The sequence below is a fragment of the Glycine soja genome, chromosome 19 (genome assembly GCF_004193775.1).
Source record: "Glycine soja cultivar W05 chromosome 19, ASM419377v2, whole genome shotgun sequence".
Lineage (NCBI taxonomy): Eukaryota > Viridiplantae > Streptophyta > Magnoliopsida > Fabales > Fabaceae > Glycine > Glycine soja.
This window is the reverse complement of record NC_041020.1, coordinates 41,895,707-41,915,068: the sequence shown is the minus strand read 5'-3', so window position 1 is coordinate 41,915,068 and position 19,362 is coordinate 41,895,707. Positions and strand designations below refer to the sequence as shown.

The 19,362-nt window shown below is 29.5% G+C and overlaps 1 protein-coding gene across 2 annotated transcripts; it reads right to left on the bottom strand.

The window, feature by feature from the left end:
- Positions 1 to 3,660: 3,660 nt before the first annotated feature.
- LOC114400686 (serine/threonine-protein kinase Nek4-like) lies at positions 3,661 to 11,403 on the bottom strand. 2 transcript variants are annotated; one of them, XM_028363263.1, is made up of 16 exons: positions 11,293 to 11,403; positions 10,289 to 10,440; positions 9,935 to 10,044; positions 9,670 to 9,736; positions 9,209 to 9,274; positions 8,896 to 8,942; positions 8,732 to 8,777; positions 8,536 to 8,616; positions 8,381 to 8,423; positions 8,226 to 8,275; positions 8,054 to 8,135; positions 7,883 to 7,932; positions 7,536 to 7,609; positions 6,855 to 6,906; positions 5,001 to 5,465; positions 3,661 to 4,469 (listed from the first exon to the last, which is right to left on the bottom strand). In XM_028363263.1, the coding sequence occupies exons 3-16, from the start codon at positions 10,018 to 10,020 to the stop codon at positions 3,870 to 3,872; spliced, it is 1,809 nt and encodes a 602-aa protein (XP_028219064.1). In that variant the 5' UTR covers positions 10,021 to 10,044; positions 10,289 to 10,440; positions 11,293 to 11,403; the 3' UTR covers positions 3,661 to 3,869. The 2 variants fall into 2 exon arrangements, with proteins under 2 accessions (XP_028219064.1, XP_028219065.1); XM_028363264.1 differs by having other exon boundaries at positions 11,274 to 11,394.
- Positions 11,404 to 19,362: the final 7,959 nt, after the last annotated feature.

The following is a 19,362-nucleotide window of genomic DNA, read 5'->3' as shown; positions in this document are numbered from 1 at the left end:
ATACTTCATTGTACAAAAAAGGTATAAGGACATTTTTTTGTTTCTTCTATCACAACCCCACTTTTTATTTTTCTTTTGCCTTCTTTTTAACTTTATTTACTTAAGAAAGAGGACTTCTCCATGCAAAATTACCAACCCCCCACACCACATTGCAGGTGTGCTATTTTTGGCCAGACTATTTAAAGCGTCAAAAGAAACATCATCAACGAGGAAAATGACATTTAAATGTGGTAATATGGTCATGTTCATTTAGCTAAAATAAATGTGGGTAATTAATGTTCCTCTTAATTTATGCGTTTCAGGTTTAAGCCAAGGGTTGGGTGACTGACGACAAAAAACAGGAGGCACAAACCTAACCTTGCCCGACATATATCTCCTGACACAACCAAATATGTAGCAGTAGGGAATGTTGACTGAAAACCTCAACACAGAGAAGCCAAAGAGAGAAGGAATCAGATGCAGGTCTATTCTTCATTGGCCAGCCACTGTAAGGAAAAACATTGATACTTGAATATTTATATTAATATTGATATACGAGATATGATGAGATAATGTTTCCTATTTATAAAGTATTATCTCCGTCTTATATATAAAACAAATAATTATTTAATTTATCATGATCAATAAAAATAGTTAGATGGTTAATTAATTCATTATAAATTTTAATTTTATTTTAAAACTAATATTGATTCGCCAATGGGGATACTAATCCATTCTACATGACTTAATTAACCCCCTGTACATAATAGTTCTCATACAAATGCCAATGACTTGCTTCGTGACATTTAAAAAGTTATATTTCAATTTAAGCTTTTTAAACAAAAATCTCCATCCCTCAATTGCCTCATTATTCCCATTTAACTTTTCATCACAAAGGAGATTCCATCATCTTCATTCCATTTCATGCATGAAATAAAGGATGGTTGTACGAGAAGGTGAGTTCATAGAAAATTGTAATTAATAGTAGTTTGAGTTGGAGGCGTGAAGAAAAAGATGATTGTCTGTGGAAAGAGATAAGCTTCGTACCCTTTAGGGAGTAGTGGGCAACAATTTGAGCAGCTATAGGGTTGCCAGGTGTTGAATCTAGATTACGTTATAGTGTAGATGTAGATGTAGGTTGGTTATAGTGGAAGGGTCTGAGTGTCTTACTATATGAGATGGTAAAAAAAGAAAGTAAATAGTCAATTTGATTTTTGAAAAGTAGGAGACATTGTCACCTTAGTAGTAAAAAATAATAATAAAAATGTTCCAAAAAGTATAAATTGTGTGTTTAGATCCATGTTGGATAATTTATTTTAAGTTTAAAATAAATTTTAGATAATTTTTTATATATTTAATTTCACGTGAGTTTATAATTGATTTTGATTCACAATTAATTGAGTTCAAACAACTTGAGATAATAATTATGGTGCATAAAAAAATTTATACTAAGTTTTAATCTCAACTTGTTTTTATAATCTAAATATAAGTCTGATTACTTTAGAATTAATTTTTATCAAAATTAATTTTGTAAAATCATTTTTATTCACAATTAATTTTATCAACATTTACCTAAACACACTTCATTACTCATCTTAGTCCAAAATTCTAACTAATAATAAAGTTACACATTTTAAACCAACATTTATCCCAACACACACTTCCTTATAATTTCTTACAAGATTTGTGATTAATTACTGAAAAATTATTTAACATTGTCACTAAATAAATTTTAAACTAATAATAATAGTTAAACATTTTAAATCAAACTTTAATACTTTATTTGACAAAGAAAAGTCATGGAAGGGAAAGAAAATGAAAGAATACACATTTTTAAAAGAAAAACTCTCTTTAGTACCCATAAAAATAAGAGGAAAGAAAAAAAAACATCTTGTAGGTCCTACATTAAAATTAAATTAATTTTCTCCAATTTGAGAAGAAAACTACCATTAAAGGAGAGTTATTATACCTTTTACAATTACAACATATACAAATAAAATTATTATATCTCATTTTTATTATAATCATTTATATCTTTTAAAAAATACATTTTATATTCTTTCCTTCCTTTTTCTCTCATGTATAATAATCAAATAATTATTTCATATTCTACTATTTTAATTTTATTCTCACTTTCTTTTCTTTTATTTATTTATTATAAACCAAACAGACTAAAAGAAAAAGGGGATAATTACAAAAGTTTTCCGGTGATTGGCAACAGTTATAAGAAGCTCTAAAATTAGGTGCAAAGCAAGCTGGGTGAGTGACTCTATTATTGTCTAGGGTTGAGAGAAGGTGCCCTTTTGAGATTATGTCAGCAGTTTCTCCAATAACTGTGAAGAGGGGCTTCCCGAAAGGACAATTCTCTCCTTGGGATCATACACTTTCTGTAAACATGTAGCCCAGTTCTAGTTTAGTCATACGGATGGACTTTCATCACTCCCAAGCCATAAACATGATGCACCGAATGCATCCCTTTTGCTTTTTTCATTGTCACTATATACCATTTATTTTCAATATTTTTGAATTCCATAGCATTAGTAAATGCTTTCTTTTCTTTTCAGAAAGCGATCAATTCTGGAGCTCCATGGTTTTGGTACACTTACCCGTGACCAATTTGTTCCACGATTAAATCAAGCCTCTCTGGACAAATATTATGTTTCTACAGTTCCCCAATAATTGACTCTGATGAATTTAGGTTTCTTGGGCCTCCATTTCACAGACTAAACGACCCATCTTTCTTTTGGGAGTAGCTATTCACACTACTAAAATTGCTAATGACACTACCCACATGAGTGTCTTTTAGCATTATTTCAATAATGTCCTTTTGACATAAATGCAATGAAATTATGATTGTTGTGTATTTTTGGGGATTAAGAAAATTGCATAACAGAATCATGATTCCTTGTGCAATTCCCCCCTCTCCAATAACAACTAAATCATGATTCCTTTGTATAATTTTTCACCCCCAAAAAATATACAACAAAAGTTCATTTCTATTGTGTATTTTTTGTTTTGTAATAAATATAATTGAAATATGATTTCGTTGTGTTCCTTAACCCATAATACAATAAAAATATACTTTCGTTGTGTAAAAAGACAAAAAATAAAGAACTTACCACAACAATTTGATAGAGAGATGAAGGAGAAATTAGAGAGTTGAAGGGAGAATGGATTGGACGCACACTAAGGGGGGAGTTGGGGCGGATGGGAAGGAAGGGAAAAGGGTTGACGGTGTAGGGAAAAGAGAGAAGGGTAAAATGGACAATTTGTTATAGTTGGTAGTCCCGATAACTAATTTGATAGTGACAATAGCACTGTCCCTTCATTATTCTTATGAGGCATTTCTTTTATAACGAGGACTAACACAATATTTCATGGGAACTACTACTATCACTATCACATTTGCTAATGGCCCACCAAGCATAGCAAAACGATCATCCTACCCTATTCTATATCAATAATATATTTTCACTACAAAATCACAACAAAAACATATTTTTGTTATAGTTCAAGAAATGTGTATAAAATTCAAAATGGAGATATGTTTCCTTGTACAAAATTACAACGGAAATGTATTTCCATTTTGAATTTTGTATGCACACACCCATTCTATAACAAATGCATTTATGCTATATATTTTGACAAGAGAAACATGTTTCCGTGAGGTTATTTTAGGAATAAAGAAAAAAACTACCCACATGGGTAGTTTAAATAACATTATTTGTAAGTAGTTCCCATGTTTCATTTTGTTGCCCAGCAGTGTTCATTTAATGGAAAATGCTAACACCAATAATAAAAGCCACTCGTCATTATTCTATCGTCAAATGTACAACGTTATGTACACTATCCGTTAGCAAATGATCATATACGTGCATGAAAAGAAAACCTTAGACCGCAGTTTGTTTAAAGCTCTTAGTCAACCAAATAGCTGTTTCCCTTGGAGAAACCTTCTCAGGCCCGAATGGCTTCAGCAACACCCCAAGCTCATCAAACCTTTCTTGTTGTAGGAGCCTGGCACTGAACTCCAGCAACCCCTCCAGTGCCTCTGCTCGTTGCTGGTACGACGAGGTGTCAAACCAGTGCTGATCTAAGTCAGCAGAGGAATGGCTTGAAACACAAGCTTTTACGTGCTCAGGAGAGCATTCAGTGCCCTTTGGACCCGGGCAAGCATTAGTGATACTTGTGGGGAGAATAACTTTGTCCTCCTGGATTGTACACTTGTCCTTTGTGATGGAGCAATCAGCAGTACTTCCTGCTGAGCTAGAAGAGCAACGTGCAGATGTTGATGATGGTCCACGGATAGGTGAAAAAGGATCCTCGCAGAAAGTCATTGGGAATTCGGCAATCTTGTCAATTCGCGGTGCATTAATGGAAACGTCAAGAGAGTCTACACTTCCAAGAACATTAGTGTACAAGTTTGGTGTTGCCCTTGCCCTGGCTCTTGGTGGTGTGGAAAATTTTCCAGATGGTGCATGAGATGCTGGAAGCTGAAATGAAAAGCAGAAATATAACTTATAAGTATATAGCCTGGATTCGCTGGCAACATGTGAAGTATCTTCATCAAGTCAAACATTGCAAACCACATCAACAATTAAGCTTTTGGCTCAGCTTATTTTGAAGCGATAATCGTTTATTTTATCAGTTTTCTAAGAAAATTTTTATAAAATAAGGAAATATTTCTTGAGGTCAATTTCTATAGTCACTAAATTTTTTTATACAGTCAATCAATTAGAAATCATTATTGGTATGACTTTTAAGGTAGAATCATAAAAGTCAACAAACTTAACATATATGGTGGTTTGTGATTAAATAACAGTGAAAAATGTCATCAGCATGATCTTTTGCTAATACAGGAAGTAGACATGTTCACCCATGCATCCAGCATGTACACAGCCTAATTCTCCACTTGCTTAGGATAGATGAGAAATTAATTCAATCAGTTCAGCCGCAGTTCATTTATTTTTTCTATGGCCATCAAGAGAAATGAAAATATTGAGTCATGCAGAGGATAAACTTACTGAATCACTTGGACCAGAATGGGTTGTCTTTGATGTTGCCATTGTTTGCCTTTTGGTAGTGGCAGAAACTGTAACTCCTCTAGATCTTGGTGTTCTCTCAACGGTTGAGAACTTTGTGGCTTTTGATTTGTCAGTTTTGTATTTGCCACGAACACAACCTACAGATAGTTCATAGATCTTCTCTTCTGAACAAGTGGATAATCCATCAGCTCTTTCAGTAGAACACTGAGAAATTTGTTCAGTTCCAGAAATACTAGGATTCAAGGTCCTGTCATTGTTGAATGACAAGCATTTATCTAGATCAGAAAGAGTAGAAACAGACTCTGGCTCTACAAACTGAGTTCTCCTTATGTAATTTGACTCTGGCCATTGGAATGGAAAAGTACTTCTTATGGGGCTATTTAATTTTAGGTGAATTTTATGAATGTAAGGCTGAAGATGCGGATGATTTAGTAATTCTGCAGCCTGTCAAAACAAACTGAGGTTAATTTGTTTTGAAAAAATACATCAAAACGAAGTTAGCCAAGGGTCAATCTGATGCTAATTTTGCACAGATTAATTATGTAAGGGTTGAAAAAGAACAAAGAAAACTTTTATAGCAAACAATTGAATTTGGAATATAGTAATGTCTCACATAAAATTTATTGTGGCCATCGCTCTATGCTTAAAACATTTACATTTGGAGTTTCAACTTTCAAGATTTGCTTCATAAAATAGAAGTGAAACTTAAACTAATGATTACAATGACTACAAAGATAATATCAACTTAAAACATTTACACTTGGAGTTTCAACTATATTACACTTGGTCAACACAAGAGTCAATAATAGATGGGGAGGACAAAAAGGAAAAGTACGCACAATCTTATTATTAATATATCATGTGCTTAACAACACACTTACTGCACCCAAAAGTATGGTGAAAATGGAAATGAAATACAAAGGACTAATGGTCTGGTCTAAGCAAATGGTCCTGTAAGTGTAACTAGCCTTTTAGCTTTTATTTAGCTATTTATTTGTATAGTGTATGTACATTAATATGCATGCTCAAAAGGTTTTTCCTCTTTTCTAACTGCATAGTGCAGACATATCTCCTTAAAAAGTGATGAAAGTAGTAGCCTCACAATTTAAGTTTTGACATTTTTAAATAAAAAATAATGTAAAAGTTACCATATTATGTGAGTTTCCCAAACTTTCTACAATTCTACTCCTATCATCAAGTAAAGGACATGTATTATTTTAAAATTTAAATCTCCCAATCTCTTACTGCTTGCCTCTACAAATATTAATGTTCACCAACTCTTCACATTGTCCAGCATAACCTCAATCAATATACTTTTAGTTGTACTTGACTTTGAATTTCTCTTGACTAATCAGATAAGTATTGTTAAGCAGAAGTGTGAAACTAGTTTAAGTTCCTGAAATGCCATACGTTTATGCTTTTCCCATTAGCCATTTTCCACAAGAAAATAGATCATGCCTCATAACAGCACATGTCAAGCTTGAAAAGCATTATGCCTTGAGACTAGAACCCAAGAGGAGACAGGAAGACGGAGGAAATAATCTAGAAGAATTGCTCTCCCTAACAACAAATTAGGTGAAAAAAATTAAAAGCTAAAATTATTTTTTAAAAATTGAAAGGGAAAAATATGAGAGCACAAATATAAAACTACCTTTAAAATTGTCAAACTGATAACATGAGTCATATTTATCACTTAAAATTTGATGTAATCATGTAGGCCACATAGACAGTAGCATATCATATGCATATTATTTTTCTTTGAGACTAGTTATAATTTATAAATAAGTAGTGTCTTAATAAATGCAAAGAAATTACCCAACAAATAAAACTTACAGTTGGCCTCAACTCTGGATTTTTCCGCAGCATACTTTTGACAAGCCCTCGACTGAAAGAAGAAATATGTATGTCACAAGTTAAACTAATCATGTCACTGAATGAGGTTCATAACTAAAAGAGAGGGAAAATATAATGGCAAAGATCAAACTATAAGGAGAATACATGAGATATAATATAATATTTACAGGTCAGGACACATATCAGGACTCTGGAGTTAAACAGAATAGTATTGCGCATTGCTAAGAGAGAAAGGCAGCATTGCAAAATGTATAGTGGTAAACCAAATGCCATGACTGAATTAAGTGTCATTCTTCTAGTTCTACCATAATAAATAGTAATTTTGTAAATTGAGTATTGAAAAATGCTGTCAAATTTTAAATGACATGACACTTGACAATTTACAAGGATCATTCCATGATGGAAGAATACTTGAACTTCCAACTCCACAATAATTACCATAAAATCTAGTGGTAGGTCATGTTAACTATGAATGTGTAGGAGGATCATTACCAATTACAAATTTGATCAATATCTGCATGTATACTCACATAAACCAGCCATTGGTGTTTTTCAAATTCAGCAACTATAGATACTAACATATCAATTATGTAAAGAAGTTCAAAAATAAAAACAGATAATTCTAAATAACTAAGGATTATCACGAAACAGAGAACTTACAAAGCAGCAGAATACATAGTTGGTAGGGGAGCTACTATACACTTGTTTATTTTGATAATCAATGACTGTATGTCCTGCTCAAATGAAGACAACACAATAAAATAAAATAAAATAAAGAGTCAATGATTTAATGTTGAGCACCAAACTTCAGAAATGTGAAATACTGAAAGTCAGTAAGCCATCATAAACGAATGAGTTTTCCAAAACAATATAATTCAAAGTCTCAAATGATTTTAAAAGTTTTAAACGAATTATTGTATCCTAGTAAATCCTCCTACTTAAGAATAGAACATTGTGAACAACATTTGATTAAAAAATGAATACAAAATCTTCAGATCATATCTTACAAAAGCTTTGAAAGCTGGCTTGTGAGCAGCCATTTCATAGATACAACATCCTGTAAAATGTTATGTCAAAACCAAATGACAAATGAAGTTAAAAAGACATTGTAAAAGAGGGAAACAAAAAGAGTAATTAAGATTAGGCAATTTCAGGAGTACAAATGGAATCTATCCTACCCAAAGACCAAATATCAGACTTCGAGCCATAGGGTATATCAGCAAGAAGCTCAGGGCACATATAACTTGGAGTCCCAACAACCTAAGTTTAAAGCAAGAACAAACAACCATTAATTCAGGAAAAAAAATGCTGAAACAATGAACATAACAATATTTTGGCAATATCACTCACCGAAGAAGCAAGATCATCAGATGTCAACATTTTAGCAAGACCAAAGTCACCTACATCCATCATGCATAACATAAGGATATACAACACACCAAATCCCAATTTAGATATCTAATTGAAAGTTTAGTGTGAGGATAAAATGGGTAAAGGCCAATTACCTAGACGTATATCTTGATCTTTTGTCAAGAATATATTTGAACACTGAAACAGATGAAAATCTAACATCAACATAAAGTTAGTCCTCAAAATTCTGAGATATTATTAGCTACATAACATCAACTGTAATTTAACTTAAAGAAGTCCTATCCATTACCTTGACGTCGCGATGAAGAATATGGTTTCCATGCAAGTAATCAAGTGCCATCAGCAATTGAACAAGCCACTTAGAAAGTTTCTGTATGCAAAAGTTGATGAATATCGATTATTTCATTTAGTTCCAAAGAGCTCGGAAATAGGAATGAAAACTGTCAGGCTCATATGTGAAAGGAGTTGCTGCAAGAGTGATCAACCTCTTCAGGAAAGTTAACACCATTAGCCTTTTTTATAGCTTCGGCCCTGTACAACAGAAGCAAACTCTCAAATGACTACATAATGGCCAGTAAAAGATATTATGTGTTAATAAATGCAATAACTTCCTCAAATATTTGACTTAGGTGCAAATTATGACACTTACATATCCCCTGCTTCACAATAGCCAATGATGATACATACAAAACAACCCTGGAAATAAAAACACCGGCTTTGCCAATTTCAGTATGATGAATCAATCAAGTTTATAGACCAATATGATGGGTTACAAAAGAGGTTCTGCTATCAGCATTTCCATTAGTATGAAAAAAATAAAAGCATCTGTAAACAGATAAGTAAGGAACAAAACATTAAATTTGAAACGACCCCTAACAATCTTAATAAGTTGAGCAAAAATATACACACACAAACTTGAAAAACAACTAAATTAGGAAGTTCTAATTGGAAACAAGGCTGACCTTTTCTACCCAGGAATCTTTATATTCCACAATAAATGGATTTCGAACTTTAGATATAAGCTCCATCTACAAGACAAGGAACCCACAAAGCATCTTACAATCTAATAAATGAGAAAGACAACATAAATATCATTTTCACATTTAAGGATATAAAATAACAAGAACGAAATTAACATTAAATATTACAAGAAAATTCAAATGTAAAAATGACTGGAATGAATAAAACTTAGGCTTAAAGATCAACTTCAAATTTTCAAGCTGTAAAAACTAGCACAACATAATATAGAAAATGTACAAGAATGAATGTGTCATTTTCAACATCAAAACATGTTGCCTTTGTTAATCTCTTCCAGAGAAAGGACAATCAATCATTGAAACACAAAGAGGTAAGCCACTTAAGCACTCGATTCAATTTTCCTGTAACAACTGGAGAGTGGGAAATAAAAAGTAGAGTAAATTACCTCCTGGTGGGCAGATCTACGGGTTCTGTCAGTTTGACGAGCAAGGCGGATCTTTTTAAGGACATACCTAAAACGTAAATGACACAAATTAAGAAAAAGAAAATACACCATATGATATAACAAGTAACCAAAATTAGCAATACTCTTAAGTTCACAAATAAATAATTAACCAATCAACCTAAACAAAAAAAAAATTAACCTTAACCTGCAAAGAGATACATTATATCTTAAAACACATTTCATTGAGAGATTGAATGATCCTCACTTTTTCTTTTCGTGCTTGTGCCTCACAAGAAGGGCAGAACCAAATGCACCTTTGCCAATCTGTTCTAGAATTTCATACTGCTCCATTTGAACCTATCACTTTACCTCCCACTATGAATGATCGAGTAATGTTAGCAAAATTTAGCTCATGACTAGTCATAAATAAATATTAACAAACACACCCATAATGAAACATAATTCTTGTCGCTTCAAATATGTTGAGCTATTTCCAATAACAACAATTGATAATCAGATTCAGAACAATATGATGCACAAATTTAGTCGCTAACCCTAGCGACATATTTTGTGGCAACATGCTTTACAACACAAATCAAACTTCATGCAACAAAGTTACCTGACAAAGTCTGTCTACAACAGAAGAATTGAAAAACCAATTTTCAGCTCTGGAATGTATTTCAGGTCCAGATGTTAGGCCACCAGTACAGCCACAAAACACAATTCTGTGGTGGCAACTGACAGCTCTACCTGATTCTTGCCGAACAAGATCTGGAGTATGGACATAGAAATAGAACACGACTAAAATCAAATAAGCATTCAACACTTTATGACAGATATGTAACTCTTTCATTAAGGAACTCATCATTTTGGAAAAAAAGTAAATGGTAAAGCCCAAAGTTTCTAAACTGTCTCACACTAGGCTCATAATTATATAAGAAACATAGAAAGACTGCCATACAATACAAGTAATAAAGAGCACCAAATGTGACCAAACAACTCTGGTTTGGTTCTTTAACTTCCTTTAATTGTTCAAGGCCATAACCAACAACTATGAGGTTAAACTTTAAGGGCAATCACTCAGAACTGCTGAATAAACTGTCCATAATATCTTCAGTTCCAAGTACTGATCCTTCTTGTGTCCATCTACTCATTAATCTTACCCAGGACGAAAGAAAGACATGTTTACAAGACCACCCCACCCCCAAAAAATTGGACTTTTTTAGAAAGTTAAATTCAAACTTGTTAACTAAAAAAAGTGGAACAAAACGCAGAAAATCAACTTCATGTAAAACCCAGTTACATTAAATATGATTGCAATTATTAATAGTACGTGCATAATTCGGAATATGAAGTTGGCATTTAATTATATATACCCCTCATATTTTGACAAGCTGTGAAATTTGACAATTAATTAATAACCAAAAATGAAAAAAAATAAAACTAATGAAAACTGAAACGGAAAACATAGAAGAGGGGAAAAACATGGAATTCTCAGAAACATACACAAAGCATAACAAAAAGACAACAAGCAAGTTACAAGTTACAAGGCAAAAGCTACATATGCAGATAGCACAAGAGCAGGATTTGCAATGAACTCTTACTGAGAGAAGAGAAAAGAACCTGAATTCAAGAAATTGAAAACGCAATTTGGCAAAGGTACAGAGAAATTTGCAGTTGCAGTTTTTAAAAGTGAGCACTGAGCAGCCCCTGTTAATATTTTAAGTTAGCATAACCATATCATATAATAATATAATATATTAATAATAAATACTATATGATAAAATAATGTTGTTGCTTTTATTTTATTTTGAAATCGAGCAATCAATATTAGAAAGAGAGAGAGCGCCAAAACCAAAGAAGAACGAAAGTGCACGCAAAAGCGACGTGTGATTCCAAAATGTTAAATTATATTTACATATTTTTTTCATGCAAAAATTTGTACGATGAAAAAAGAAAAACAATATGTTAACAAAAAAAATAAAAGAAAAAATACATATGATAAAGTTGTTAATATGATGGGAAAAAATAATACTATAAAAATATTTTATATATAATATAACTCTTAAAAATAATAAGAGAGTGACAAAGACTCCTAAGTGTAAAAGCTTTTTGGTGGAAAGGGAGAGCACTTAAGGACAAAAGAGGTGCACGGGTGGTGTGGCATAAACGTACCTTATTCACACCGCCGCACCGCACCCCGCCACCAGATACGCATCATATTTTTTCTCTCCTTCAAAATATGTGCTAATGTGTTGTCAATTTTTTCGGATTAAAGGTTATATCAGTTTTTTTTTATCAAATAATTTATTTTTAACGTTTATTTAGATTTCTATTTTTTTAATTTTATTCTCTATTTTTTAAAATTGATTCGATTTAATTCTTTATTTTTTATTTAATTTGATTTTCTAATTTTTAAAATGAAATTAATTTGATCTCATCATCTAAATTAATTTGACTGATCATTTCATTTAACTTTGATCATATGTGTATTTTGTAACGTTTTAAAATCATCACTAAATAATTTAAAGTCAATCACAAAAGTATAGTTGTTTAACGTCATTAATTCAATCTAGATAGCAGAATCAAGTTGAATCGATTCTAAAAATTAAATGATCAAATTAAATCTAAAAAAAGTTAAAAGATCAAATTAAACCTAAAATAAATTAAAAAAATAATAAACTAATTTAACCCAGATTAAATTATTATTATACATTAATTTCAAATTTTAATCTCACTTTTGTCTTTCTTCTCTCTCAACCAAAAAAGTGTTCTATTTTTTTATTTTCATTCTTTTTTTTTATCAAACTATTGGTTTTAATAATGGTCAACAAAATACTATTATTACAAATATCACTATAATTCTATGTAATAAAAAATTAGAAAATAGGTTAGGCAAAGTCAAACTTTACTGAAAATATTAAATAGCAACAAAATTAATTTAATTTAATGATAATAAAAATATTAAATTCATATATTTAAAACTTTAATTTTTAAGATATTAAAAAATATTTAATAATGATTTATTTAAGTGATTATTTTTAAATTATATATATAATTAATTAATCAAAGAAACTTATATATTGATTATAAATGACAAAACGCTTAAATTATTCTATATTTTTGTTTAATAGTATATTAAAGGAATAAAAATAAGAATTGATTACAATAAGCATTAATAAAAAAAATCAAAGTAATAATTAAAAAAAAATTAGACCATGTAATAAGAAAACTCAGAAAAAAGTATACAACAAAGTAACAAAGAAAAGTAACACAAAATATATGTATATAAGATTCAAAGTGAGGTCAAGCATTAAAAAAAGTCCACAAAAGCTCTTTAAAGTTTTTTTCAATTAGTTTTTTTCTTCAAAAAGCTCCTTATTATCACAATTTCTTCTAAACAAATAAGTTAATTATATTTTTAATTAAGAGCTTTTGTATAAAGAGTGTTTGGACCAATTTCAGCTCTTAAGGAGAAGCAAAACAAAAATAAAAAAGCAGGGTTAGTAACTACCTTAATAATTATAAAAAAATCAAACTAGGTTAAGTTCTAGGTAGATTAATTAAGTCACAACCTAACCGGCGATGACAATAAAAATAGAAGATAAAGGATTAAATTAAGAAAAAAAAATTAAAGCTTCAAATAAAGATAAAAATAAAAAATGATTTAACTTTTATTTTAGTATGACATTTTTTTAAAAGAGTTGCAGATTTTTGTTAACAAATTTAACATAACATCTTCCTTTAAACACCCGCTTTATGGCTGTCTATAATTTGAGTAAAGAAGATAATGAAGTTATTTCACTAAAAGAGTATTATTAGGCAAAAAATCAACATATATATTTAGAAAATTTCTATTAAAAATAAACATAACAATTTTTTTATTTAAAAAATTGTAAATATTCTAAAAAAATATTTATGTCTAACAAACAAATTTTAATTATTTACAAGAATTATGACAACCAAAAATTATAATTCCCATGTATGAAGAAAAATTATCCTACCAAACGTGACTTTCTTTACGTACTTTTGATTCCTTTAATCATGTATCTAATCTACCTAAAGCATACCCACTTCTATATATTTCATAAAGACGATAACTAATAATAAATGCATTAATCATACTAGTAATGCAGCTTGTTGATATATCTCTCACCTTTTAGTAAATGCATATCCAAATTTATAAGAACCGTTTTCCCTTGTAGTTAGTTTTTAGTTCTTTCAATGCCTATTCTAAGTTTTTTTTTTTTTTTTTTTTTACAAACATGTCAATTCTAAGTTAATTTAAGTTAGGTTGTCCATATCTTCTTTATAGAAAATTAATGTCCGGCTTTATATATTGTTTTAATTCGCGTATATCACTTATATATGCACCTTTATATCAATTTATAGATAAACAATTTTCTCAAACATAAGAAAAATGTAGTAACATTATATATATATAATTAAATTTGCTTAGTAAGAATACTTTTTATTAACTTTTATAAATCATCATTAAATTAGTAACATAAAATATTATATTTTTAACTTAATAATATCATACGAAAGGCAAATGCTATACTTTTTTTTCAAACGAATGCTGTAATAGTTACTTGGGCTTTGCTATTTCATGTTAATTTTTACTAAGTTTACTTCCATGCTTATATCTAATTTTTTTTACAAAAATATCCTTGATGGAAACATATTTTCATAGTTTACAATATACAATAGAAACATTTTCAAATTTGTTGCAAGGGTGTGTTGAAGCAATACAAAACAAAAACACGTTTTTTTTTTGTGTTGGTTCACAATTTATAGATATAAATTATTTTTTAAAGTAATCAAATTAATGATAATATAAATTAATTTGATTTAATTGAAGTTGAATTAATAATGATAGAAGTTACCATTTATAGTTTAATCAAATTAATTATTATACAAATTATATTTTTTTAGTTATAGTCAAATTAACTATGATACTAATTTATATCATAATTAATTCAATTACTATAAGAAAGATTTGAACCTGAAATCTTACTAAAGGAACCAAACCCACTTCTACTTAAATCAACAACTTGTTAATGTATAATAATTTCTTTAATTTCATCTAAAGGGTAGTAACTTTTTTTCTAAAAAAATTGTATATATAATTAAATATACAATAAAAGTAAGTTTTTGTTGTGTATTAGATTAAATATACAATGAAAATATGTTTCCATTGTGTTTATTTTTTCAACATAAATATATTTTCATTGTGTATTGCAGAATCACACCTCTATAACACAATGAAAACAATTTTTGTCAAGAGTAATTTTGTCAAAAAAAATGAAAAATTGCATATGAAATTAGTAAAGTATAGTTTGGAATAGCAAAGCCCTAGTACTTCGATATTTTAATTGGACTACTGGGCTTAGTATAGTTCCAAAGTAGCACTCAATGAAGGCTTGTTAAATGAAATAGGGCAACCAGGAAGAGAAAATGCAAAAAAAGAAAAAAAAAAGACTAGAATTCTCTTTTTATCAATAAATATTAATCTTTAATGATTAACTTTTTGTTAGCAGAATAAATCAAACTCAATTTTTTTCTTTTTTTTTCTTTTTATTATCAAGCCAACCTTATAACTTATAACCATAGTCATTGTTGCACCATAGTCATGTCCCATAAAATCATTGATAAAAAATATTAAACTAGACTGATGACTGGTTATTTCAATTAATTAAGAAAGTGATGAACTCGTCATATGCTCGATATATTATTAAATCAATAAAAGTATATAATTGACCAAACTGATGAAAAATCTACAAAGTCTGTTAAACCGCTTTAAAGATTTCTTTAATTAAATGACTTATATAAATTATCAGAGGTGATCATGGCCTGTTTATCTATGATGCATATATATTCTGATTGGAGAGCATTACTTCCAGAGGTGCATGAAGGTGAAGCATGGGCTCTAAACTGGCGAATCTGGATGGTTGAGAATGTTATTATTGAGATTTGAGATCATGCATGGACAATTAACCAGCGTGTTGTTAACAGTCTCAATAGCTGTAGGCAAGATTTTTCTGAATTTGGTGTTGTCTTATCTCAATAAGTTTGCTAACTTAGGAGGCAATTAAGTGAAAACAGTTCTCATAGTTTAGCTAGAGCGGCTCTATTTCTTATACTATGCTGGTTCCCGTTTGTTCTCTTCTTTACACACACACACACACATATATAAGGACGGACAATATTGTTTTAAATATTATGTCAGATCTTAATTTAATTTTAAGTGTTTAATATATTACGTAAGGGAAAAAATATATATTCAATTACCACAGATTTGATCATGAGATTGTTTGATCAAGTGTAAACCAATTCAACTATCTTGGTTAAACTTATATTTATCGCAACATTTTGCAAAAAATAATAAATTTGAGAACTTATATTTACTGTCAGTAAATGATTAATTTTGTCCTTCAAAGTAAAAGATACGATCAATTTTTTAAAATATTTATTATTATTTTAGTCCCTAAAAATATATTAATATTATTACTAAAGTTACACAACCTTTTGAATTTCAGATTAAAATAAGTGACAAATTATACGACTTTTTTTTTGTTATTTTATCACTTTTAAAGATTAAATTCACAATGTCTCACACTCTTAGAAATGAAACTGGTCATTTATTTTATTTATAGCCTAATAAGTGACCAAATTGATTTAAATATACTGCAGGACTTTCTTTCAAATTGTATAAATACGAAGCATGAAACGTAATTTAATTTGGATGTTTCCTTTCTATTAAATTGTAGTGCTAAGTATGCACAAAAAATAAAGACCAATATGTGGTTTATTTAGGAATAAATTCATATAAAAACAACGAATTATCTGAAAAAAATCAAAATAAAACGAACATATAATATAATTGGATTAAGCACAAATATTGATTTTCATATCACAATCACACGTACAATTGAAAACGAAAAGCACAGTGAAAGTTTTTAGTTTAGAAATAATTAAAACAACTAAAAAGAAAAAAAAAATCACAAACATAATGTTAACCACCATTGACTACGTACCGTAGCTATCACCCAACAAATGCTAAGGTAGTGTGAATAGCGATCAATTAAAGAAGCACTATATGTGGTCTTGGCTTTAGGTTTAATATATATATATATTCATTCTACAGGAAATCGATAGACACATTATACTGGCTTTCCATATACGGAAACCTTTTCCTTTTGAGTTTTAACTGGAAAATGACTCTACAATATTAAACTAGGCCTAAAAAATAGCTTAAATGGTCGAGGACATGTTTTTATTTATTTATTTATTTGATATCACAATGCGAGGACAAGGTTTCTCACAACTTATGAGCCACAATTTTTTCTCATTGGCATACATTTATGCCTTCACCACTTCGAGGAATTTTTTGGATCTGATTACTTTCATTTTTTTGTTATATTTTTTTAATTATTTTCATTTTATTTTTTGTGTTTTAAATGATTGTATTATTTTCACTATATTGTAAAGTATTTAAAATCAGAAAATAAAGTAAAATTAAGGCAATATATTTGTAATAAAACAAAATAAATATATTCTCAAATTAAATATATAGGTACTTTTTTTATCAGCAACCATTAGTTCCATGGTAACTTTAGGTACTTCTTTTTTAGAAGAACTTTTTGGTACTTGATATTGTTTTCCATCAACAAATTAATAGTCGGATCATGAAGTATCACTATCACATATAAAAAAAAAAAAAAAAAAAAATATATATATATATATATATATATATATATATATATATATATATATATATATATATATATATATATATATATATATATATATATATATATATATATATATATATATATATATTGTTGCGATAATGACCAACATCATACCGTGTCAATAAATTGCATTATTGAATTGGAATATGGATTTCCTGAAAATACAATAAGACTTTTCTAATCAATTCTTGGCCTTTAAACCAGTGTTACAATACGTTTAGTAAAGATTATTTATGGGATGATTTTTTTAAATGATAAAATATGTTTTAAATAAAAAATAGTATGTTTATATCTTGATAATAACTTTTTCATAGGTAAAATTTTGATATTTATAATTAAAAAATTATTAGATTATTACTTTTAATTATTTTCATTTAATCATTTTACATTATTCCCTTAATATTTGAGTCATGTTCCAATTAGTATCTAAAATTTGAAACTGTGCAAATTAATCTCCTAATGACTTATATACAAGTTGCAAAATGAATCTTCTGTTGCAAAACACTTAATGAAAATTAACACATGAGGTTTATATGATTAATTTAATTTTAATATTAATATTGTTTATCGTAAACAGTTCAACACCAATCATAAAAAAAAAGTTTATGTAATTTTAAGTTGCTACTGTAACTTATGCACCATAAGAAAGCTCTGTATACAGTTTAATTTTGATTCAATTGCTACCCCTTGGACGAGTAATTTCTCTCACTTTTTTCTATTGCATATGGTTTTTCATTATCTATGTACATTCTAGTAGTAGCCAGTAGGGACAATATAGCAAGATAATTACCAAAACGTGATTGGATCGGATAATAATTAAATTGAAAATAAACCTTGAAAGTTGAAAGTGATGGGGTTGGTAGCAAGACAGTTCAAGGTTGAAACAAAATCGGGTAATTGTGGAAACCTAGAGGGTGCATGTGGCACTACCCTAGCACAAGCAAGCATAAATGATATCAATACACACATTTACGATTATTCACTTCCATCATTTTCTATAAATATTATTAATTTGAGTACCATAATAACTTGATGCACAAGATTTCACCAAAGATTCCAATTAACTCGCCAAATATTCTATTTCTTAAACACTAAAATGGCACTCTATAATCTTGTTTCACTAATTTAATGATATGATGGCACTCTATATATAACACTAAAATTTGCACCATATGTTCCCTTGTCAACTCAGAGCTTAGTCGTAGCCCGATCAAAACCACACATGCATATCAAATCCTTCGTACCTTATCTATGAATATTCTGTAGCAAAATTTCTTCAGCTCTTTACCTTTCATTTCGTACAATCTTCAACTAGGGCTTGACTTCAATTCGTCCACCTTCGGTGGCATGCCAACCTCACCTTTATGAACAAAAAATGTGTCTCAAAGACTTATTGAAATACAAAAGGAAAATAAAAAAAAAAAGGGACAAAATGTAATGTAGGCCTAGGTTTGAAGTCGCATAATCTTTAAGTTCACTCAAACGTTCAGTAGTCGGTAATGTGGGCGAATACTTTGTAATAGACATTTCATTTTCCGGATTTTTGAAGGATATATAGTGGGGCCAGTCTTGAATTGCCAACTAGTGGTGTATACATGTCCAGGTTATATCCGAAATCCAAGTAGATTAAAATCTCCCATTCCGTTTAAGGTTTATAAATTCTTTTCTATTATTCCAACACTAACATATAGAATCATAATAGCTTTAAAATTTTAAATAATATACGACAAATTAATTAAACGACTAACAATGAGTTTAATAATGAAAATAAAGGAAATGTAAAAGATATAACTATTTTTTAAGAAATTTAATTGGACCCGGCCAAATCAAATCATATGATGAAGGTCTGAATGAAAAAAAACCAACTAATTACACTAATTTGACTCGAATTTGCATTGCATTGACACCCTCTTCAACTCTGCCAACTCCTGGTTTCATC